Source organism: Populus alba, chromosome 3 (genome assembly GCF_005239225.2).
Source record: "Populus alba chromosome 3, ASM523922v2, whole genome shotgun sequence".
Taxonomy (NCBI): domain Eukaryota; kingdom Viridiplantae; phylum Streptophyta; class Magnoliopsida; order Malpighiales; family Salicaceae; genus Populus; species Populus alba.
The window spans coordinates 12,894,245-12,918,445 of record NC_133286.1 but is presented as its reverse complement, the minus strand read 5'-3'; the positions used below and the strand labels follow the sequence as shown (position 1 = coordinate 12,918,445).

The 24,201-nt window shown below is 35.4% G+C and overlaps 3 protein-coding genes, 6 non-coding genes and 2 pseudogenes across 11 annotated transcripts; 5 read left to right on the top strand and 6 right to left on the bottom strand.

Moving 5' to 3' along the window:
• Positions 1-6,960: 6,960 nt before the first annotated feature.
• On the top strand, positions 6,961-11,396 carry LOC118051765 (ribose-phosphate pyrophosphokinase 1). 3 transcript variants are annotated; one of them, XM_073407867.1, is made up of 9 exons: positions 6,961-7,349; positions 7,963-8,136; positions 8,339-8,425; positions 8,528-8,776; positions 9,203-9,346; positions 9,431-9,598; positions 9,922-9,991; positions 10,157-10,238; positions 10,869-11,396. In XM_073407867.1, exons 1-9 carry the CDS (start codon positions 7,203-7,205, stop codon positions 11,047-11,049), a joined length of 1,302 nt encoding a protein of 433 aa, XP_073263968.1. In that variant the 5' UTR covers positions 6,961-7,202; the 3' UTR covers positions 11,050-11,396. The 3 variants fall into 3 exon arrangements, with proteins under 3 accessions (XP_073263968.1, XP_034918380.1, XP_073263969.1); XM_073407868.1 differs by lacking the exon at positions 6,961-7,349 and adding an exon at positions 7,431-7,689; XM_035062489.2 differs by lacking the exon at positions 8,339-8,425 and having other exon boundaries at positions 6,965-7,349.
• A 2,301-nt stretch (positions 11,397-13,697) lies between these two features.
• On the top strand, positions 13,698-13,785 carry LOC118051777 (small nucleolar RNA U61). Its single transcript, XR_004688091.1, has one exon. It is a non-coding gene; the product is annotated as a small nucleolar RNA U61 (small nucleolar RNA).
• Positions 13,786-13,840: 55 nt separating this feature from the next.
• Positions 13,841-13,928, top strand: LOC118051778 (small nucleolar RNA snoR14). The gene has a single exon (XR_004688092.1). It is a non-coding gene; the product is annotated as a small nucleolar RNA snoR14 (small nucleolar RNA).
• Positions 13,929-13,986: 58 nt separating this feature from the next.
• On the top strand, positions 13,987-14,077 carry LOC118051779 (small nucleolar RNA Z101). Its single transcript, XR_004688093.1, has one exon. It is a non-coding gene; the product is annotated as a small nucleolar RNA Z101 (small nucleolar RNA).
• A 78-nt stretch (positions 14,078-14,155) lies between these two features.
• Positions 14,156-14,244, top strand: LOC118051780 (small nucleolar RNA Z101). Its single transcript, XR_004688094.1, has one exon. It is a non-coding gene; the product is annotated as a small nucleolar RNA Z101 (small nucleolar RNA).
• A 4,333-nt stretch (positions 14,245-18,577) lies between these two features.
• Positions 18,578-19,147, bottom strand: LOC118051733 (uncharacterized). Its single transcript, XM_035062446.1, has one exon. It carries the CDS (start codon positions 19,145-19,147, stop codon positions 18,578-18,580), a length of 570 nt encoding a protein of 189 aa, XP_034918337.1.
• A 1,331-nt stretch (positions 19,148-20,478) lies between these two features.
• On the bottom strand, positions 20,479-20,556 carry LOC118051772 (small nucleolar RNA R38; annotated as a pseudogene).
• An 86-nt stretch (positions 20,557-20,642) lies between these two features.
• LOC140955454 (small nucleolar RNA snoR20a) lies at positions 20,643-20,732 on the bottom strand. The gene has a single exon (XR_012169515.1). It is a non-coding gene; the product is annotated as a small nucleolar RNA snoR20a (small nucleolar RNA).
• A 65-nt stretch (positions 20,733-20,797) lies between these two features.
• LOC118051776 (small nucleolar RNA snoR64a) lies at positions 20,798-20,872 on the bottom strand. Its single transcript, XR_004688090.1, has one exon. It is a non-coding gene; the product is annotated as a small nucleolar RNA snoR64a (small nucleolar RNA).
• A 78-nt stretch (positions 20,873-20,950) lies between these two features.
• On the bottom strand, positions 20,951-21,023 carry LOC118051782 (small nucleolar RNA snoR64a; annotated as a pseudogene).
• Positions 21,024-21,377: 354 nt separating this feature from the next.
• LOC118051768 (S-norcoclaurine synthase 1) lies at positions 21,378-23,429 on the bottom strand. Its single transcript, XM_073408400.1, has 4 exons — positions 23,149-23,429; positions 22,788-23,035; positions 22,343-22,664; positions 21,378-22,264 (listed from the first exon to the last, which is right to left on the bottom strand). The coding sequence occupies exons 1-4, from the start codon at positions 23,404-23,406 to the stop codon at positions 22,019-22,021; spliced, it is 1,074 nt and encodes a 357-aa protein (XP_073264501.1). The 5' UTR covers positions 23,407-23,429; the 3' UTR covers positions 21,378-22,018.
• Positions 23,430-24,201: the final 772 nt, after the last annotated feature.

Here is a 24,201-nt window from a genome sequence, read left to right as displayed (position 1 = left end):
TGATGGTTGTTTTTAAAATGCTAGTTAAAATAGTTTTTTCTTACTAAATTTTAGCTAGAAAATAAAACACATGAAAGCGAAAATGTTCTTATCCCGAAAACTATCAAATGTTTTGCGAGACAAAGGCGCGAGATATCTCGTTGGAGTCTGGCTTTCGGAACTTTGTGTAAGAAGTATCTTTCGACTTTTCTAGCCACCTAAAACATGATGAGATCACTGCTCTCTTTAACTCTCTCCCCCTCTCCCAATCCCAAACCAAATCACAGCCTCTGTCCAGTTCCAGTTTCCGTTGTTGATAAAGATTAAACTCCGCCCATCAAAGTTTTTTCACTTTTCTTTCTGTTCTTCTTTAACCCATCAAGAAGCCAAACGTACTAAAAAAAGAAAATGAAGCTCTCCCTCAATCTTCAAGATGACCACCAAATCCAAAACCCTCTCTTGAAGGCCAAACTACCCATTTCAATACTCAATCAACCTTTCACTTCTATCCTCACTACCACCACAACAAACTCCATTTCTGACCTCACTCTTGCTCTCTCTACGAACTTCCCTTCAGGCCCTTCTCTCAAGCTTACCTACACTCCATCCACAACAACAGCCAATTCTCCTTTCTCTCTCTCTCTTAAATCAGGCTTAGGCCTTTTTGGTTCTCCACACGATTCCCCTCTTGTTTTCTCTGCTCAGTTTTCTCTCCCCAATTCAAGCTCCAACTTGATTTTACCTTCTTTCTCTCTCCAATTCAAGCCACAATTTGGCCATTTCTCACTCCACAAAAGAAGCACCACTCCATCTTCAAACCCTAACTATGATTTTAATTGTGGGTCCCAAACCACAAATAGGCCCCATTTGGAATCTGGATCACCTTCAAAATCTCAACTTGGAAATGGGTTTGCCTCAGATGGGTCATCAGGTTGGCAAGAATTGGAATTAGAGCCATGGAATGGTAAAGAGAAAGAGGGGTTTGTGAATCATAATTACATTGATGATGCTTATGGAATTGGGTTTTCTCCGGAGAGGCAATTAATGTGGAAATATGGAAAGAAGAGAGGGTTTTTTAGTGGAGTTGGTGTAAAGGCAAAAACAACGTTGCCATTGACTAAAAGGGTACTGATGAATTTGAGGTGGGCTGTGAATTTTCCTGGTGAGTTGGGGATTAAAATGCCCTACTTGATAGTGAATAAGATTGGGATTGAGAGGGTTGAGGAGTTAAAGGAAGTAAAGAAGGAAAAAAGCAATGAGAGTAATTTGGGAGATTTAGAGTTGCTGAAAGGAATGTGCTTTTGGATGACAAGGGATTTGGAGGTGTTAGAGGCTGAGAATAGGGAGATGAAGCACTATTTAGAGAATATGAGACTGGGAATTTTGGCTAGGAATTCGCGCGAAGAGATCAATGGTGTTGTTAAGAGAGTGGTGCCAGCTTCAAGTGGTAATCTTAGTGGGTTTGAGCAGTGGAGGAGCAGCAAAAATAATGGAGAAGGAAATGGGCAAAGAGAAGAATTGAAGAAGCCTGCAAAGAAGGTGACTGACTTGGAAAGTGAGTTGCAAAAAGCTATTAAAGCTGCTTCCTCTTAACCAGGTTTGAAATGCCTACAATGTATGACCTCTAGTTTGTACTTGAATGTATATATTAATTGAGCTTTCGGTTTTATGTAAACTATACCACGACCAGCTTGCGGCAAGGATTTAAAATGGGTGGTATAGCGGGCTTTATTATAGTAGTTTAGGGTTTTGGTTTGAAATCATTGCCAACCCATTATGTTAGAAGTAGGGATTGATGATAAATATTTGTATTTCTTCGAACACAAAAGGTTCAAATGATCAAGAAATTCAAAGAAACTTCTGCATTTATGATTGCTTTATTTTGGTAGCCCTTTGAGCTATTTTCGTCCTTTCAAGTGCTAAATTTTTAGATCTGCGTTTGGTACTTCCAATAGAGTTGACATATTTTTAACTGGTTTTTGATGAAATTTTCAGTTTGTTTTTCAGTATATAGAATAACCCATTATATGACACCTAAAATGGCCAGATGTTTATTTATCTGCTGAAGTGTAGGCTAAAAATCTTCATTTCAAGGAAAGAAAAGGTAGCAGTGTGTGCGAACAATTTATTCCAATCTGTGTGTGTATGTTAGTTACATGTGAATAATGGAGCTTATTGACTGATATTTGTCAATCAAATTATGAAATATCTGATTAAGTTCTCACCAATTTAGCAATGCTTACTGGTTTTGCTGGAAAGTGGATGATGTATTAGAAATTTATACTTTCTTCAGAAGATGTCAGGGATGTCTTGTATGTGTTAGCTCCTTGTTTCCTTGTTTTTGCTTTTCTTTTTCTCCAATGGTTTATATCAGTAGATGGTTTGCTATTATTTGAATGATACCAGGTTTATGTCTAGTAAGTTAGGAGTATGTGTAAAAAACTGATTAGCTATTAACCTAGAGGATGTAAGGGTGTCTTGATCATCACTTAACAACAACTCCTAAATGTCATGTGATTTTGAGATTATTTGCTCGAAAATTTATTTGTTGATAAGTAAAGTAACAAGTGTTTACATCTGGGAAGAAAACGTCATTGCTATAGCTATCTCTCTTTTCATGGTCTGTCATGGTGAAGATAACTAATTTTAGTCTTGTTCAGTGAAATTCATCTTCAAGCCCAGTTGCCTCAGTTACCCTATATATCTTTCTGAATTGTTGAGACTATAGTATTTGGCTCCATACCCACTGATTTTGAATCCTTGCTTGATCTCTGAGCACAAGTGGTCTAAAGAGCCTGGTAATGGACTACCTACCTTCCATTAAAACCAGATGTTTTTTACAAGCTGAGACGTTAATAATTCAAATTCATTTGCCACAAAATCAATCCCAAGCTCTGTTTCTTACGTTGTGTTGGCCAGAAAAGGTTTCATGTTCTTGGTTGTTAAGAGAATTTGCATGAGATCACAATAGAATGTGTGGATCCAGTTGCTTCAGTGTACTTAGATTGGCAGGTTCTTTCAGTGTGCACGGTATTATTGCTCTTCCAAAATCAGCATGTATCCATTTTGACTGAGCTTTTCCAAGTAAAATGGTGAGACTTATTTGGATTATGTGCACTCATGCGTTTTATGACTCCCTTTGCATGTTGGAAGCCATTCAGCTAAATATTGATCTTCAAGGTTCCCTGGTTTTCTTTTCGAAGTTTTTATGCTTTGGTGAAAATGAATTGCTGGTTTGGGCGTTGATATAAGGTGCTGGACTAGCTCTTGTGGAAGCACAGTTACCCATAACAACTGGATTTTGAGGGAATAGGATAACAATACCGGGCACGACTTTCACCTAATCGGTCATTTGGCAGCATGAAGGTGTCCTACAAAACATCTTTCTGTGTCTACGGCGATTTGTGAATACCATTAATAAGCCACTCACTCCACAGGAGATGCCCTGACTTTGAATGACCAAGCCAATCAGTTGGCGGAGACCAATATAAATCCACTGCATATGCTGTATAGTTCTTGAACTATAGCAAGACGTGTGTGCTGATATTGTAGGGATCAATAAGATGATTTTGGACTTGGAAGGCCTTTTCTACCATAAAAGCTTCGGTAGATTTTAATAGCTTCAGAATGAAGATATGCATAACTATGTTGCATGTGATGTTTTCATTAGCAGAAGGCATTTCTAATGAACGAATTATTCAACCTCGGTGGCCTTCAACTAACAGGAATCAAATGATGGAACTTGAACCACCGTTTTAACTCCTCCGTAGGGACTCATGCGTTACCTAACAGGTTTTGCGCTTCATTTGGGGTGCCTGGAACGGGGTTGAGGTACGTAATACATGGCCAGTGTAGAACAATGGCATCGATGTCTGATATTTCTAGCCAATCCAACCTTTTTGTTCATCAGCCCATCATGAAAAGCCCAATCCTCATTGAGTTTTTCGGCAGCTCAATCAATATCCATGCTAAATTGCTTGAACATTGACAGTTCGATTAAGATTATAGTGCTCTGACAGTCGTTAGAGACTTGTTGTAAGTTACTGCTGTCTAGATCATAATTTTATTGCAAGCCAATCCACTTGGTCGTGAAAATTAAACAATCTAGAAACCCAAAACCTCTAGGCCATCCACTTGCATTTTGTTTAGGAATATGTTATCATTTCATAAATGAATGGAAATATTAGAGAATATTAGAATTGTAATATAAGGTTGCTGCTACAGTGGTGCATGAATCATGACATTTCTGCTCTTATCCTAGACCTGGTCTTGTCTGTTCTGGTCCACAATGCTGGGGATTCGAGAGCTTACCTTACCTAGGAAGGAGACTGCAGGTAAGCAGAGGATGGTTTAGTAAAAAGCACAAAACTTTGTACTACATATATAAAAAGACGACAATAAATCAAGAAATAAAGAATGAATGCTATGTCTTTTGGCATTGGTTGATGATCGGTGATCAGAAACATCTCATGTGATGCCTGTTCCTGGAGTACAAGCAAAGCAAATGGAGAGAGCAATAGCAAGATCAACATTATCAGCTGGAAGTGCATGTGCAAGAGAAGGCACAGCAAAATCAATAGTGGCTGATCAAATTTCTCACGCTGTACAATCCACCTCCAATCGCCTTCACCTCATTCAACAACCCTCTTCTTCCCATGTACCTCCGTCTCTCCCTTCCTACATGCTCATTAAGATTCTCCATGCTTATTGTAATTTATTTTATTTTCATCTTCTTCTTGCATCTTTTGCACTCTTCATCTTCTCCTTGTTAGTGTGTTAGAAGTCACGGGGTTTGATTTTGAGACAGGATGTGGAAATAAAATGACGTTGATGAACGTTGGCCAAGTGGGTTTGTTCAGTTTTGTATTAAACAGTCAGTTCTTGGTTATGTTCATATAGGACTATTTAGTCAAAAATTGATAGTATAGTGAATTTGTATTAAGCTATGTGATTATGAAGAAGAAGATGTAATGGGATTTAAATCTTTCTGATCATTAGTGTGTTTTTGTTAGGAATTATATGTGAGCATTGGTGGAACAAGCTTTTCTAGTTTTGGATGACAAGCCAAATACTGCATCTTTAGGCTCTCTGCCCTAAGAGGAAATGGGTGCAAAGGAAAAACGTATAGGATTGCTTGTATGCACTCGAAAAACGTATAGCATAGCGCTTCCAGAACTCTGCTTCATGGAAACAGAGAAAAGGTTTAGGATGAACTTGAAGAGACTGTAAACTCAAATCTGTATTTTGCTGCTGACTTTCGAATTTTAAGACATTTTTATAAATCGTTTTTGGTGGCCTTGTATGGGAAAGAGTGGAAACACTGAAGCAGACGTGAGCTAAAGATTGAAATACCTGTAACATAATCTGCAAAAAGAAGGATTAACCATTGACATATGCATGCAGCCCTCTTTCTCTAATTTAGTACACGATAGCTGTAGTTACAAATTGCGTATAGAAATTTGTGAGTTAGCAAAGATAATCTCACGTTAATTAATTGTTGATATATGTCAAGCTTACATCTCTTTTGTCATTTGCAGGCCAAGCTAACAAAGCTCCCAAGGAACCTTCCGGCAAAAGCTTCTACGATCAAGAACATTGACCAAATTTTACAGAACTGATCAGCTGAAAAGACCACTTTGCTTAACCGATGACTGCTCTGAATGTATAAAACCGGTAGCATCATCTCTCTCTCTCTCAGGAATCTCTAGGACTCTGAGTCATCAAGTCAACCCCAAGCACATGAAGAGTATATTTAGTAATGTGGTAGCGGTTGTTTTTCAAATAATTTTTTGTACTGAAATATATGTCAATAATGTTTTTTTATTTTTTAAAAAATATTTTTAACATAAGTACATCAAAACGATTTAAAAATATACAAACTATATTAAATTTTAATAAAAAAAATAAAATTTAAAGAAAATATGATTTCAACCGCGTTACCAAACGCTTTCTAAGCATGCTTTTGACTAAAAAAAATATTGTATAGCCTGCATGATCTTAAATTGCGTATGGAGCATGCAAGGGCATCCAATTACTGAACCCACGAAGGAAGAATTTGCGAATATTTTCCACAAGTCAAAGAAATTGAAAAGAATCCCAAAAGTACTCGCTGCATCGTATTCCAACCGACCAAAGCAAGCGCTCACACACGTTAGTAGAGTAGAGTAGAGAATCCCTAGAGCTGCCACTTGGATTTGGTCCCCACACACGTGGCGGCCGTATAACACTAGAAGTAGCATCAATCAGCCCTTTTTTCCATTCTTTCTGACTCCAAAAAACCCCAATCACTCAATCCTAATTCGGCAACCTAACGAATCCTAATCCTTTAATTTTAGTCACTTCTTTCTACTAATAACAGATTAAGGACTAATTAATTATAAAATCATCTGGTTGAACTGGTTTTATGATTTCTTTTTAAAATAAGGTTTTGAGTTTTATAAATAGATTATATTATTGTTGAGAGAAATTTTTAGTAGATTGACCGGTTTGACTAAATTAATCAAGGTCCAATAAATTTTTAAATACTAGGATTTAGATTAAAAAATATTAATTACAAGGATGGCATACCGATTATGTGGGCTGTGAATTTGTGATCTTTTATGTTATTATTTATTTGACAATAATTTATCATCTTTGCCGGTTATTTTACTAATTAAGTTGTTTTTATTTTTTAGAAATAATTTTTATTTAATAATAATTTTTTTGTATTTTTAACATTGAGATATTAAAATTATATATAAAAAAATTTATGTTGAATTTTTTTAAGGGTCTGTTTGTTTGGCATTCTAGTTGTACTGTGTTTTATTTTTTTAATTTTTTTTTAAATTAATGTTTTTAAATTATGCTAATGTATTAATATAAAAATATTTTTTTAAAAAAATAAAATTATTTTAGAGTCTTCCTAAATAAAAAAATATTTTTAAAACACAACCTTAACTAAATTCTCCTCAAAGTAGTACTTAGCAGTAGGTCTACTATAAAAACAAAGCAAATCCTAAAGGAGGTAAAGAGAACACAGGAGGGTGAAGGGTGAGAAAGAAACACCTCCACCGTCTCCTGAGACTCTCCTCCTCTTTAGAAGAGACTCTCCTTCTCTTTAGATTTCTTTCGACTTTCTCTCACCCTCATCGTCTGTTTGGCATTAGTTTTGTCCATTCAAATTATTTAGTAATAAATAAAAGTTAAGCCAATCCTCAACCCTAAACTTCGAGAAAGAAAAAAAAATGGCGTCTTCATTGGGCATGCAATCGTCTCCTTCACGAACGGCGTCCTTTTTGAAGCCCTCTTCGTCTTTGTCTCGTTGCTGTTCTAGACAAACAAGTTTGAGTTTCAATGGCGCTCGCACCCGAATTTCCTCTACAAACACCATTGTAAGCTAGAATAGAATCCAGTAATAATAATAATAATAATAAAATAACATCTTTCTTTTGTTTTCCTGTTTTGAGCCTTTTTTTTATTCGTAGGCTCAAAGCTTGTTGCGTGCTTGGTAAAACTAATGAGACAGAGACACGCACACAAAGTTAGAGACATTCTATTGAAATTGATAATGATATGTTGTTTTTAATACTATTTTACTTGTGTTTCCACGTTTTTTAATTTTTTCACCTGTTTCTTTTTCCTTATTTAATAATTGAATTTGGGTTCTTAATAGAACAAACCTGATTTCTTCGAAGCATTTGAGGATGGTTTTGATGAATATGTTTGATTATGGTTGTATTCGTGAATTACTTTATTTTGTTTTGGTGTCGAAAGTTATAAAAATCGGTTGCGCATATATATATAAATGGATAAAGGATAAATTTTTAGCTAAATAAAACTCAAATTCATTTCTTTTTGTTTTTTTTCTTACTGCAAACGAAGCGCCAGGGGATGGGAAGTAAATTCTGTGTTATGGTGGTAGCTGTGCATGTATAGTGTCTTTGTGGAAGAAGAAAAAGGAGTTGTGTTTGTTGCTTACTGATTCCAAGTTATTTACTGTGCCAGAAATGCGATATTGCTGAACCATTGAATTTTGGAAACGGGAAGCCTACTATTCCTGTCCTTAACGGCCAGACCTTCCCCAAGTTCTTGGAATCTGCCCGAGTGGATAAAACTGTTAACAGAAATGATACCAGGCTGAAATTGTTTTCTGGCACAGCAAATCCTGCTCTATCTCAGGTAAGTATTTAGTTCTTGATAGTTGTATACAAACGAGTTATGTTTATATTGCCCTGTCATCTTGATTTTGCTCCTCGTCAACTGGTGGAATATTAAGACTTTGCTTGTACAAAAATCTTATCATGTTAAACTCAAATGGATGTTGCTCTTCATGCTGAAATCTTGTAAGATGTTCATTTGATTTAGTTCCTCATGTGTGAAGCTGTCATTTTCCTCGTTGACTTTGATGAAAAGCTTATTCTCCAGCATGAAATTGGGATTGTTTTTGGTGGTATTTCGCATCGTTCTAGTTAAATACTCTGACAAACTCATAAACTATATTTCTGAACTACTGTAGTTTTCTATATGATTGGAGTTTTGCTATTTGTTAACGTTCGTCTTTCATCCCTAGGAAGTTGCTTGGTATATGGGCCTAGAACTGGGAAAGATCAACATAAAGCGATTTGCTGATGGTGAAATATACGTTCAGTTGCAAGAGAGTGTTAGAGGATGCGATGTTTTTCTACTGCAGCCCACCTGTCCTCAGGCAAATGAGAATCTCATGGAACTTCTGATCATGATAGATGCTTGTCGGAGAGCATCAGCCAAGAACATCACTGCTGTGATCCCATACTTTGGATATGCCAGAGCTGATCGAAAGGCAAGTTTTATGGCTGGGTTTACCTAAAGAGTAATATTTACAACTATTACTGGGAAATGCTTGCAAAAGCTTGGTCATGGAAATTAAATATTTGCCGGGCATCTATTTAAGTGTTTGCACCAGTCATGCATCAACCAAATTAGATGAACAAGCATTTCAATAACCTTTTCTTCCAGAATAAAAGATTGATGCTAGATAAGTTGTCTGGCATATAGAATGGAAAATCATTATGTCAAGGATCAGTCTAGCTTTTAACATCTGTTTCATGTTTGTGCTCTATTTCAATACAGTTTGATTTGGCTGTAGGCAGCTTTTGGTATGATTGGTGCCTTTAATTGTTTTATCATGACTGTTTAAGATATTAAACTATGATCTCCTGTTGTGTATATTTACTGTTTTCTTTCTTTCTTTTCTTTTTATTTGCAGACTCAGGGTCGTGAATCCATTGCAGCCAAACTTGTTGCAAACCTTATCACAGAAGCAGGTGCAAACCGCATTCTTGCCTGTGATCTTCATTCTGGGCAGTCTATGGGTTACTTTGATATTCCCGTGGACCATGTGTATGGCCAGGTAATTACTCTGCAGGTTTTAGTTGTTGATCATTACTCATCCAGATTTTTACTGATTTCTTATATGTTGCTTTTGTGATTCTAGCCTGTGATTCTTGATTATCTTGCAAGCAAGACAATTTGTTTTAGTGATTTGGTAGTGGTTTCACCTGATGTTGGTGGAGTTGCAAGAGCACGGGCTTTTGCCAAAAAACTGTCAGATGCTCCTTTAGCTATAGTGGATAAAAGGCGTCAAGGACACAATGTTGCTGAGGTAATCTCCTAACCACATCACTGCTGAGCTGACAGTATTTTCTTTCTTTATAACTTGATTACTGCACTACACTATCAGGTAAGCTGTTTGCTTTTTTACACATCCAAATGATGTTTTTAACTTTGTTATCTCACTTGAAAGATTATGTATGAATTCTGTTACTTTGCTTACTAGCTACCACATATTTTCACTGCATGTACATGTTTCTCTGGTAAGTGCTAATTTCATATAAGCAGATATTCAGTTTGCTGTATTGTAGATGTTTTTTTTTGGTTTATTATCTACTTCAGAATCTCAAGACTATGCCTAATCTGATACTGCAGGTTATGAACCTTATTGGTGATGTAAAAGGAAAGGTTGCAGTTATGGTGGATGACATGATTGACACTGCTGGTGAGTCATCTTGATTTCAAATTCTAATCCAAGACAAGGGAAAATTGAAATTTTACTTGGCATATGATTTGTTGACTTTTCAAAAAGAGTTTTTGTTAGATGATTATATCCAATTCCTTTTATAATTTATTAATATAGGACCAAAAAATCGGTTGTGCAATGTAGGTACAATTGCAAAAGGAGCAGCTCTTTTACATGAAGAGGGGGCCAGGGAAGTTTATGCATGCTGTACTCATGCTGTTTTTAGGTACTTAGTTCATTTACAATATCTGATTAACTTTTTTGATGTGTGTATAAATAATTTCTACTTTTCCCATGTATAATTGAATTGATTTCTTGGATTAGCTGGAGATTCTTGAACGTATCATCAAAATAAATTTTAATCATTTATCAAGTACAAACATGTTTTCAAGATCCACTAGATAGGAGGTACTGGTAGTTCAATGTCCAAAGTGAAATGTTAAAGACAGCAGTGGTTTTTGTCCTTCCTTTTCTGTGTTCCTAATAGCTTTTTTTTTTTTCAAGCTGTCAGCTTGCAATATAACTTTTTGATTTTTCAGTTCAAAGTTCTGAATTTTTATGGACTTGGCATCCTGTATGTAAAAAAAAAATCACAGAAAGATTTTACAACGTGGTTTCCTGTATGGATCATAGTTGCGGTTCTCTTGTATGATTTTGCCAGAGTGTTGGATATCCACTGAATAAGTATTTTCTGCCTAAGCATAAAAATTCATGATAATATAGAAGCGAGATAAGTAATTGTTAGTACAAGAGCTTTAGACTTCCTATTGGAAACTTGTAACTTCAACTCTCAATCTACATTAACTATTTTTTCATTCTTGTCATTGTTTACATTTTTACCCTTTTTTTTGGGAAGCCCTCCTGCAATTGAGAGGCTGTCCAGTGGCCTGTTTCAAGAGGTTATTATTACAAACACAATTCCAGTGGTGGAGAAGAACTACTTTCCCCAGTTGACTGTGCTTTCCGTTGCAAGTCTGTTGGGCGAGACAATTTGGCGTGTTCACGATGACTGTTCCGTGAGTAGCATTTTTCAATAACGTAGGAATATCCAATGGCTGTAGATCCTTTTAGTTCACACATGGATTCCCTAGCCAGATGGCGAAGGCAGAGATTGTAGGTTTAAGTATTTCATAGTAGAAGAAAATCAATACCTGGGGCTTCTTCATCTTCTCCCCCGCCCAGTAACATGTTTCTTTTGTTTGACTCCTAGTAGGCTGGATCCGTTGAATATTGATATCTGCTATTGTCTGCTTCTATATTCTACGCCAGGGACTTGTCCTTGACTTGGCTTCGAGTATTTATAATATTTGCAGGCAAAATTTCAATTGTCTTACAAATGAACCTCTACAGAAGTCTCATTTAACAATACAAAGATTTTACCCAATTCCTGTTTTTAGCCTTCTATCATTGATTTGGATATTACTTGCGCTCTTTGTATGAATGTGTGAAAGTAGAAATTGTTGGCTTGCATCTGGTCTTTAAGAGCCTTGTTCATGTCAGCTGTGATTTTATAGAAAGAATGGATAGTTCCGGGGGCTTCTACAAGGAAATTTAGATAAGCAACCAAGCCTGTTCTTTGCTTCTAGCTTGATGGATGTTCTTTACATGCAAAATTGAGGACCTGGAACAAAATGATGAACACTGTTCATGGATGTTCTTTGTATGCAGCATTTAATATATTTCAATCCTTATTGTATGATAGGTTATACATATGTAATTGAGTTTTTATTATTTGATGAGATATGCATATATAAAATTGAATTTGATCCTGATATTTTTCTTTTGTAAAAATTACATTAAAAGAACCTTCTTGGTGTTGGTGTTGAAAAACATTGTAGTTTTGTATTAAAAAATATTGTTTGCTTATACAGTGTAATGACGGTTTTGTTTCTTCACAAAAAAAAAATTAACACTATTTACAATGAGCATTAAGGTCTTTTCATATTATCGGTTGGGACAAATAAGGGTTTTTATTTTCATTTTCATTTTAATTGTACAATGAAATAGTTAAAATATTCTTGAAAGCCCAAAAAAAAAAAGGCATTGAGGGGTGTTTTTATATTTTTCACAATGCTTTTTTCCGTTATTATAATACTAGCTAAGGGAAAATTGTATACTTGATCCATCGAACTTTCCATTTAATTTTATAAGAAAATAAAGATTAAATACGAGTATCTACCATTTGATGCATTTCCACAAGTGACGCTTCGAGGTTAGGAGTATTGAGTAGAGCCCAGAGATTAATGAACGATAAGATACATTATAGGATAACGTAGGAGCAAAACAATGAGAATCAAATAAAGAAATTAAATAAGGAGCAAAACAAGGATACATTATACTGAATAAAAAAGCATGCAAGTCTCAAATTTATTGAGTAAAGAAAAAAACCAAATATATATTTGAAGAAATAATCAACAAAAATAACAAATCACTTGTATTTATTCGGTGAACAAGTTAGTGATGGACCTTAAACATCATTAAAAACTGGGTATAAAGAAGCCAAACTAACATGCTCTAATGAACTTAAACCAGATTAATTGGAGTTGCTTAAGGAAAAAGTTGTATAATTAAAAGAATAATTAGTTGATGATAAAACTAAAAGAGTAAAGAAAATGTCACGTTAGGGTCTGAGGCCCTATTTGTTTTTTGTTTTTTAAAAGTATTTTGTAAAAAAAATTTAATTTTTATTCTATATTTTTCTTTGTTTTAAATTAACATTGTTTTGTGTGTTTTTAGATAATTTTGATGTGCTGATATTAAAAATAATTTTTTAAAATAAAAAAAATATTATTTTAATATATTTCTGAGTGAAAAATATTTTAAAAAATAACCACAACCACTCTCAAACACAAATTTAGTTATCAAATGCTAGAGTTTAAGGATAATACTTATAATATAGAACACTTAAGGACTAAAGGCAAAATATAACTCTAGAGTTGGTATAGAGGATGATCTTGGAAATTCATACCTCACAGGATAAAAATTACTATGAAATTGAAAAGAAAACATTATTATTTAAAGTAAATTATCATATAGAAAAACATTGATTTTTTTTAATATTAAAAATATGTAGTAAATTAAAAGATATTTTTAAGGAATGTTAAGATATATGAATTGAAGTACAGCCACAATATAAAATATTAAGTTTTAAATTATTTAAAGCCATTATAGGGTTCCATATAAGCGACTTCAAGAATGTGGCTGCTAAAAACTATTAAAAAAAACCTTTAAAATGTGTTTTCAAAGTATTTTTTTAGTTTTATAAATAAAAAATATAAAAAAAATTACAAATTTCATTTTTCCATTCCCATTTTTTTTTAAATTCTCTGTTTGATCATCCCTATTCTATCATCGATATAAACAAATAGATTTGTTTTTTCTTTTTTCTTGCTTTTTACCGGTTTTATTGGGTGAGTATACATACAATTTAGTCACGTGTTTTCACGTGACGTGATAAATTAGGGTTTAGCCTTGTTTTCTTTTCTGCTTCTTCCGCCGTTTGGTGTATCTATAAATATCCTCACTATCCCACCTCCAAATCCCACTGCTCCCCGTCGCCTACTTCTCTCTGTGCTAACTCCCTCATTAACTCACGTCAATTAGATTTCTTAGTTTCTTTGCAGATTTTTTCCCCGGAAGATCTGCGTTTCTCTACTCTTTACGTTATGTTTTAATTTTGTAACTTATGCTGTGATGAAATTCTGTGTTCCAGAGACGGTCTCAGATGAGGTCGTCTTTGACGGTTACACAACCCTCTAAGAAGTTCTGAGCTTACCCTTTTGTGTGTGTATATGTGTGTGTGTGTGTTTGGTTTCTTGATGATAGAAAGCGAGGTGACGATAGAAATTCATGTCTGTCAATCCACTGACTAAGTAACTGTGTGATGTTACTGTGAATCCCGACAGGTTCTGATCGCTTTCTATGTTGGAAGTCTTGTTTAGTCTTTGTTTGCTTGTATGAAAGGGTTTTATGTCTTGGGGCGTATGATGAATCTCATGTTTTAATGGGTAATTTGCGTCTGAATTTTTCTTGATGCTCTATCACCTTGGAGACCTGACGCCCTTTTCTTAAATTTCGTTTATTTTTTTTTCTTGATCTTTTTGAACGCTATCAATCATCTTAATTTTTACGATGATCTGTTGAATCGGGCAGATGATGAATCTTGTGTTTTAATGGGTAATTTGCATCTGAATTTCGTTGATGCTTCAACACCTTGAAAACTGATGCCCTTCTTCACGACATCTCATTGCTTCTGAGAGTGTTGCTATCCAAAACAAAGATGAAGTTGTTTCATAGATCTAGAATGGGCTTTACAATAAAAGTCCGTTCAAAGCAACAAGCTTGCCGTGTTAATCTCATGTCCTTGATGGTGTTCAAACTTCAAAGCAATAAACTTGACAAAACAATCTCATGGCCATTATAGAGCTGGGAAGATGGATGATTCAAATTTGGGCACAACATAATTTTTTTTTTAAAAATATAGTAATTACTAGTGTGGCATGACACTTCAACACAATTATTTGGTCATAAACATGATGCTGGATCGTGGTCTCTATAGCTCATCGTGATTTTCAAACTGCATGAAAGTTGGACTATTATCTGGTTACTGTAATAGAAAAGACAAAAGATAATCGATAATCGACATGAGTTGTTTTTCAAGTAATTTTATAAATCTAATATTGTAAAGAAAAATGGAAGTGGATTGAAAATGAGGTCTCAGGTTAAGGATCTTCCTTGTTGAGCAAGATGTTTGCTGTTGTTATTTTGCTGCAAGAACTCTCTGTTCTTTTTAGAACAGAGAATTGAATGAAAAGCTGGGAAGTGTTCTTTTTAGAACAGAGAATTGAATGAAAAGCTGGGAAGTGGTGTGTTTGGTATTGTGGTAGCTTTTGTGGTTGCGGTTTGTAAAAAGCAGTTTCATAAAAAGTACTTTTTGTGAGGTTGATTTTAAAAAAAGTTAGTGTTTGGTAAAAACTGTGGTTGAAGTTGTGGTTTTAAAAAAAGCAGTTTTAGGTGTTTGGTTACAAAACTGTGGTTCAACAATTGTGGTTGAAAAAAAGCAATTTTGTGTTTGGTTAAAACTGTGGTTCAAAAAAAAAATTTCTTGTATTTTGTTAATATGGTTTGTGTTTTATATTTGATTGGAATTAATTAAAATGACATATATAGACACATATATATAATTCCAAAACATAGGTGTTTTGTAATTATGATTACATAATAAAATGAAAAATCGTTATACATTAATGTACTCTTTTATTGTTCCATCAAACTATTGGCAATTCCATCGCGTACAAAATCCATACGTGAAGGCCTCTGTGACCCTTGAACGGCCGAAGCCTGCACAGTATCAGGCAAAAAGTCATCTGGAATCAAATTCGGGTTGCGATCATACTCAGAAAAAACTGCATCATCTTGCGATCTCCTTCTAATATAATTATGTAGTGCCATTGATGCAACTACAATCTCAACTTGTGTTTTGTATGGATAAGCAGGCATGTTTTTGCAAAATTTTCCACCTCTGTTTCCATACCCCAAAAGAACGTTCGATCACGTTACGTAGTGACGAGTGTGCACGATTAAACACTTCTTTCCGACCACTTGGTTGTCCACGACGTCTAAATTCTTGGAAGTGATACCTCTCGCCTTTGTAGGGACCCAAATATCCATACTCGTTTGGATATCCAGCATCAACCAAATAGTATTTTCCTGAAAAAAATAACATTGTAATTTTAAACAAAACTAAAAAAAATAATTATATTCCTTCAATTACCCAATCTTCAATTTAGTCAAAATCACAACCTTCTGGAGGTTTTGGAAAGTTGATAGTGCTATTGTCAATAGCCTCCAGAAAAATACGAGTATCGTGTGCACTGCCTTCCCATCCTGCCACACGAACATGAATTGCATGTCGAAACTACAAGCGGCCATTACATTTTGTGTTGGTACACCTTTTCTTCCAATAAATGGAATTTGATTTTCAGCTGGTACGCATGCACGAACATGTGTTCCATCAATTGCACCGACACAATTCTACATGCCACAAAAAACATTTATTGTACGCATATAAACATTTATAATATATTTCATACTCATCCGAACAACTTAATTAAACTACTTAATTATATATATAAAAAAAATTAATCTTACCTTGAAATGTGGCATAAATCTTGGATTCATAGCAATTTCTCTTGGTGTGCTCGTAAATTGTGGATCTACTGGTTTTTATGATTTCTACAGCAAACAAACGTAATGATTTAAGCACTTCTTTAAAACATCTACTAACAGTTTCACCTGAATGCTGGAATCTTTCCTGCACTTGTCTATTTGACGCCCCAACTGCTATTGTAAATAGAAACATTGCCACCTTTTCAATAACGCTCATTCTTCTTGACGGTTTTAAACCATGGTGCGTTTCCAAGTCGGTGCACAAACTCAACAAAGTCGTTGCATCCATCCTGAACATGTTAACACTTCGTTTCCAATGACCTCTTAAAACTTCCATCAACCAACGCATCCCTGTGTTATAGGAAACCATACATGGTTCTTTATACATATAATTAATATAATACGCATTTATAGCTCCAGCTGTGCATAAATTTAATTTTTTCCTATCACAATGCCTCCTTATAATAAATGCATCGTCATCATCACTATCACCGTCAACGTCGGCATCATCGTCGTCATCGGCATCATCGTCGTCGTCGTCATTACTGTCGTCGGAGTCGTTTCCATTACTATCATCTCCGGCACCATCAACTGAAGCACCACTAACTCCACAACTAGGATAATTAATTTGATCTACAATCCGGTTCATTACATCATCATAATTACCATCGAAATCTTCATTAAATATGTTATTAAATCGTGGATCATCCATAACTTCAATTACATGGAAACAAAAACAAAATTATATGTTGTTAATAAAAATATTTAAATAATTAAATAACATTCAATAAAAATACTATCATAGAGTTGGTGCAATATAAGTTTTTTTCCATACCTGTAAAGCCAGCAAAACAAAAGTATTCAACTTGCTTGTATTTGGTGCAATTGAAAGGTTTTTAGAAGCTTGTTATAGAAAGCTATGTCATTGTAAAATATGATGTACACATTCCTCTTTATATAAAAAATTTCAATCCTCTTTACGTATATTTTACAATTTTTCAGCTTTCAAAATCAGTACATTCACATGTATGCATGTGCTGTAAAAGTAGCATATAAATCATCTTTTACAGCTCATTAATCATCTTTTACAGCACATGCATGTACGATCCATCCTGACAAGCAACACAGAAAAAAAACAAAGCTAAAACTCACTGAACCAGTAGGAAGACAAGCAACACAGAAAAGGAAGAAAAAGCAACAACATTAGTCCCATCACAGCTCACGGCAACCATGAAAAAAACACAAACAATTACTGCAAAAGATGTTGTTTCAGACCTCACAAGCTAACAGTAGCTGCCCATTCCTAACAATTACAAGTCACTGAACCAGTAGGAAGACAAGCAACACATAAAAGGAAGAAAAAGCAACAACATTAGTCCCATCACAGCTCACGGCAACCATGAAAAAAACACAAACAATTACTGCAAAAGATGTTGTTTCAGACCTCACAAGCTAACAGTAGCTGCCCATTCCTAACAATTACAAGTCACTGAACCAGTAGGAAGACAAGCAACACATAAAAGGAAGAAAAAGCAACAACATTAGTCCCATCACAGCTCACGGCAACCATGAAAAAAACACAAACAATTACTGCAAAAGATGTTGTTTCAGACCTCACATGCTAACAGTAGCTGCCCATTCCTAACAATTACAAGTCACTGAACCAGTAGGAAGACAAGCAACACATAAAAGGAAGAAAAAGCAACAACATTAGTCCCATCACAGCTCACGGCAACCATGAAAAAAACACAAACAATTACTGCAAAAGATGTTGTTTCAGACCTCACATGCTAACAGTAGCTGCCCATTCCTAACAATTGCAAGTCAGTGAACCAGTAGGAAGACCAGCAACACAGAAAAGGAAGAAAAAGCAACAACATTATTCCCATCACAGCTCACGGCAACAATGAAAAAAACACAAACAGTAATTGCAAAAGATGTTTCAGACCTCACAAGCTAACACTAGACAGCCAAGGCAAAAACAGTATGCAACACGTCAATCTCTGTTTCAGACCTCACAAGCTAACACTAGACAGCCAAGGCAAAAATACAACATTACAAATATAAAGTTAACAAATCAGTTAAGGTAAATTACCAACCAATTCCATTAAAATGTCAACCATTGAACATTGTAATTTGTTGATAAAATACAACATTACAACCAATAATTTCTCATACAAGTCTGTTAAATCCCGTAAATCAGTTTAATAAATATAACAGTACATAAATTACCGGAAATACATTGCCTCGAACAAACTTCGGCAAATGGAAACTACTCTTTTAAAAACCGGCATCCCATTACTCTGCAACAATAAAACAAAACATGTATAAATATTGTAAGCACTTGAACATACTTAATTGATTAACAGTTAAGATACTTTAATAATACCTTGTCAGCTAAGCACGTTTACTTCGTTCATACATTCGCTGCAACCATCGAAACTTCTGTTGCATATCGCCCATACTGGACCACATTTCTCTTTTCCTTCTTAGACTGAGATACTCCGTAGCGAAGTCATGAAAATCATCGTCAACTGAAACTCCAGGAATGGAGTGCAGCTCAGCCATGACCTCGGGAATACTACAGCCTTCGCGATCCATGTTAACAGACGTCGAATCACTCTTAGTCGACATACTCTCAAGTAGATGATTGCACCTTGTCAGCAACTTAACACCAATTCCAGATGTTTTCTTCTTTTCTACCTCGCACATCATAATAATCTCGTTCTTTTCTTTTGTCGCCGCTTTTTGTATTGGTGCTGCTAGACATATGTATCCTCCAACCATTCGAGCCATATCAGTCTGAAAATCTGGAATCACATCTTCCTCCGAATCACCGCTGCCCTCTTCCAAACCATCATCAGCAATGTCGGCATTGCTTGTACCAGGATCAACACCACTGCCAGCAGGTACACCTGATGAAGGAGCCCATGCAAACGCTCCAGTTGCAACAATGTTGGAATACATTCGGTCAAATTTTATTCTTTAAAGACGGCTCAATACCGACATGTCTGAATTTTTTGGCTCCTCTAATTTCCTGCATATAAATTAAATAAAGTAATGAAGGATCAAGACTAGTAAAATTTTAGGGCTGGAATTTGAAAATAATAAAATAAATTGTGCCGATGACAAGGAATGTACCTGGATTTTTTGTTTCCACCACTCATCACTAGCTGCAATTGTGCCTAATTCACTATTCCAGCCAACACCGGTTTCAGAAACCAGCTTATTCCATATCCTCCAATCCTTTTTGCATCCATCCCATTTGTTTTTCAATTGTGTTTTAGTGAATGCATGCCCAGTTTGTTCTTTGAATGATGTTTATAAGAAATTTCCACCCCGGTTTATCGAAATGAGTATTAGGTCTCATTCCCATATCAATTGCCTTAATGCATATATCACAAAATATATGCAACATTTCCTTTGTCCAAGCAGCCTTATCAGAAGATTCAAGACCTTCCATGATATCTTTTAAAACATTTAACAAAAGTTTGAAATGAATAAAAATGATATCAATTAAATTGCTGCACATAAATAAACCGTGGACTAATATAATAATAAAGCACTCAATGTTTAGCGTTTACAAAAGCTGTGTGTTTTGGCAAAAAACATTAACCGTGCATGTATGTCAATGAGAATGAGAATGTTAATTTGTAATGATATGTAATTGCAACCCATAAATTTTCAACTGTTCAGAAACTCAGTTTCAGCCATAATATTTGAATGATCATGCAAAACTTCATTGCCAGCATGCTGTTATTTTTTCAAAAATAGAGGGAAAAAACAAACAGAACAGAATTTATTTATACATTCAAAGAAACCCAGCTTTCTTTCGCAGCATGCAAACACACAAAACTAAACAAAAAATTTTTGATTTTGACTGCACAATTATAAATAAAAGTAGTCCTACACGACATGGTAACAGGAACTCATTACGATAATTGTCAATTGACGAACACACGGTAATTGTTCATGCAGGTACACAGACATGCAATTTTTCATCTAAAACAAAAGAAAATGAAGATGGAGATAAGGCAGGAACTTACCTCAGTCTAGCTCGTTTGGTGATCGAAAATTTCTGTTCAAAATAGCTTTAAAAAGATACTGTAAATATAAAGTTCAGCATAACATGGGAATTTTTGCGAAAAAGAGAGGAGCAAAACAACTAATCTGCTGGCTAACGTAAAGGAATCAAGCAAACACACATAATATTAATTTTTTTTCCCGGTTAAGCAGACCACTGATGGGATTACAACAATTTATATATAAAAAAAAAAGCTTGTAAAGAACTCTACAGTTTTTGTGTCATATTAATCAGCACAGATGAATCAGCAAGGGATAACTGTTAATTTTTATGTTTCTCATCATGCACAAAACAGAGTCCAGAGCAAGTTTTTAGCTTTCAAACAAGAAGATAGAAAACAAAATCTTGAAAAACAAAAAAAAAACTAAAACCATTCAAGCCTCAGACCGTCCAAGTTCATGAATTAACAACAGTTTAGGCACATTGATAGCCCTGCTTTCAGTGAAAATCAGGGTCTGCATCATTGGCTGGCAGCACAGTAATTAAAAAAAACAATGAAAGCACTTGAAGACATAAAAGCAGAAAGATAGAGAGCATCAGATCGGTTTTTTTTCAAGCATATAAATCATAAGAACCCAAGAGTCTGAGCATACAACAATTAAAAAGATTCGTCATTTGCCTCTCCATATTGAAAAAAAAACCAATGAACGCTGAGACTTGAAGACATAAAAGCCGAAAGATAGAGAGCATCAGATCTTCCTATTCAAGCATATAAATCATAAGAACCCAAGAGTCTGAGCATTCAACAATTCAAAAGATTCGTCATTTGCCTCTCCAGATTGAAAAATCAATGCAATAATTAGAACACAGAAGATAGAGGGGGTTTTTGGAGAAGGTTCACGGCGGTTTAAGGGCTGGGTTTTTCAGCAAGCCATTTAGAACACAGAAGATAGAGGGGGTTTTTGGAGAAGGTTCACGGCGGTTTAAGGGCTGGGTTTTTCAGCAAGCCATTAGTGTCCCTTTTATAAAGATTTACAAATCATAAATTTGTAATCGAGCATGCAGCAGCAATGAAATTTTTCATCTAAAAAACCGAAAAAGAAGATGGAGATGAGGGAGGAACTTACCTCAGTCTCTGCGTTTCTGCGAACCCCAACGGTGTTGCAGCGGTGTTGCAGCTGTGTTCTGCAAAATGAAAAACCCATTACAGAAATTAGATTTTGAGAAACATAAAAGAAATTGACAAAGGGAACGGACAATACCTGGTATCTCGCTCGTGGACCTTTCTCGGGACCAATCTCTTGTTTTTTTTCTGCAATTGTAACAATGGAGGGACGGATCGGTGACGGGTTGTGTTTGAATGGACAGAGGGGAAGAAAAGCTTGTCTGGCGTTGGTGGTTAGGGCAAGTTTGGTGGTGAGAGAGAGAACCGCATGAAGGAAACTGGTAGATCTACACACCAGTGATATTTTTGGGTTTTTTTTTTTACCGTTGGGAAGAGTTTATTGCAAATTGATGAGGGTCTGCGAGAGAACATTTGGGAAGCAATTGGAAATCTTCGGTGATGAGAGAGAACAGAAACGCATGAAAAGCAAAAGATAATTGCTTTTCATTTTTTGTATTTGAAACGCAATTTCTAATGGGACCCACGCCAAATAAACCTGTGGTTTGTAGTTAACCAAACAGGTGTAATGCTGCTTTTTTATAAACCTCAGCCGCAGAAGCATTCCCAAACACCATCTAAAGGCCGCAAGCGCCGCCATGTCTACACTGGAAGGCATTGTTTCAAAATAAAGTTCTTGTTCAATACTGTTTCACTCCCCCAATTTCATGTCATTCAATAAGCTTTTGCCATCAAGTTTGCTTGTAATAACAAGCGTACGGTTTTCCTCAGCTGTCATGCTCTTGTATTTCGCCCCCTTCTCCTTGACAAGATCTGGCAAAGGTCCTACCATGGCATCCAAAATTGGACTGTGGAATGCTGCAATCGAAAGCCTCTCTTTTTCTGGGTTCACAACAGCTCTGTGCTCGATGCTCTTATATTCCCCATTGCTCATTATCTGCTATAAAATGACCAGTTAGAAAGCAAAACATTCATCTATATAACATGGAAACATCATCAATATATGCTATCTTACCTCAATGACGTCACCAACATTGACTATGAAGGCACCTGGAATGGGTTTAACTGGCACCCATTTACCATTCTTCTTGATCTGCAATCCCTGCACTTCATTAACTTGAAGTAAAAGGGTCAATCCAGTTGCATCAGAGTGTGGCGTGAGACCCATCACCTTGTTTGCCTGCATACAAGGTGGATAATAATTCATTCTTATCCCTTGAGCATCTTTATACAGGTTTGCAAGCTCCTCTGGATCAACTCCCAAATTCACGGCCATACATCTCAGCAGAGACAGAGCAACTCCTTGAAGTTCTGATGAGTACTTGTCCAAAGTTGTTCTTATATATTCATGCCACCAGATCATAAATCCATTATTCACTCCATATCCAATTTATCAGGTATTCAATATGCTTTTTTTCTGCTTTATTTAAGCTAAATATGTATGTGGATCCAAGATGTACCTGAAAGAAGTGGGATTGGCTGGCCAGAATCTCATGTTTCTCTGGGAGATGGGATTTGGAAGAAGGAAAAGCATGTCACCCCACTCAAGCTTTTGCTCCTCGGAAATAACAAAAGCTTGACCATAACCTTCAATGTTGTTTGCTGTCTGAGCACATGCCATCTTCTCCTCCAGTGGCAGCTTAAAGAACTCTTGCAGGTCTCTCTTCATATTCTCTATGGCTTCTCCAAGAACCCCATGATTGATCAGCTGCTTCAACCATCACAGTAACTTTCATCAAACTGGGTCAACCTTCATAAGCATCATCAAAACGAAATGAACCTGTAGTGAATAAGATTAAACAGAATCGGAAGGCTTTGTACCAGGAAGAAGCCCCATTCCTTGCATGCCAAATGAAGTTTATCCAATTCATCTTGCTGACCTGGTTGATCAGCTACAAGCTTGCTCATATCAATCACCGGAATACGGAGAGACTCATCAATGGAAACTTCATCGAATTGGACTTCAGGTCTGATATACCTGGATGGTACATCCTTCAAGTTCTTGGAAGCAAGTGCTTGCACATTCTCAACAGGAAGAGAACCGCCCAATTCCTTTCTTCTATCCACCTCAGGCTCCATTTCTCTACGCTAGAATTATTTCTTTCCAAAATCCTTCTATATAGTCTGTATATACACAGATGATAATTAAATATAACATTGAAAAAATCAACTGCTTACTTGGGAATTATGCAAACGGCGTGATATGCCAATCATATAGGTTAAAAGATTCAATTATTTATGCTCTTGATCAAACCAATTATGAGCACCAACCTTTTTTCTTTATCAATTCTATTTAATTAAATATAACATTGCATTATTTATTATAAAATACCTATAATTTTACGCACCATAAAATATCTATAACACCACTCTTAACGTTTCAAGAGGCAAGTTGTATGATAAAAAAATATAAATATATTTGGTTACCAAGTAAAGCAGGGAAGGTAGACAAGTTCAAATCATTTGAGAGTTATGCAAAACATATAATGACTTAAAAATTTCTATCTAATTAAAGTACTTGAAACAAACATGTTCATGTACTTCAATAATTATATATGTGTAAAATGGAGTATTTTTTTTTTTTTTTAAAAACCATCTCTCCATTATTTAGTTTCTATCAAAACATAATTACACCTTATTACATAATAAATAACAAAATTACAACATTTCATTGAACATACAAAATCATTCTCAATGCAGGGAAAATCATCCATCTTTACAATCAACATTGTAACCTGATTGTTTTTCTCAAGCTTAAATATATATGAAAACTAAAACAAGATATTGATTTGTTCCACAAAAATGCTCTCTAGAACAGAGTACAAAATTAAAACGAAGGTGATACCAATTGACAATTTTGAGAAAAAATAGTTT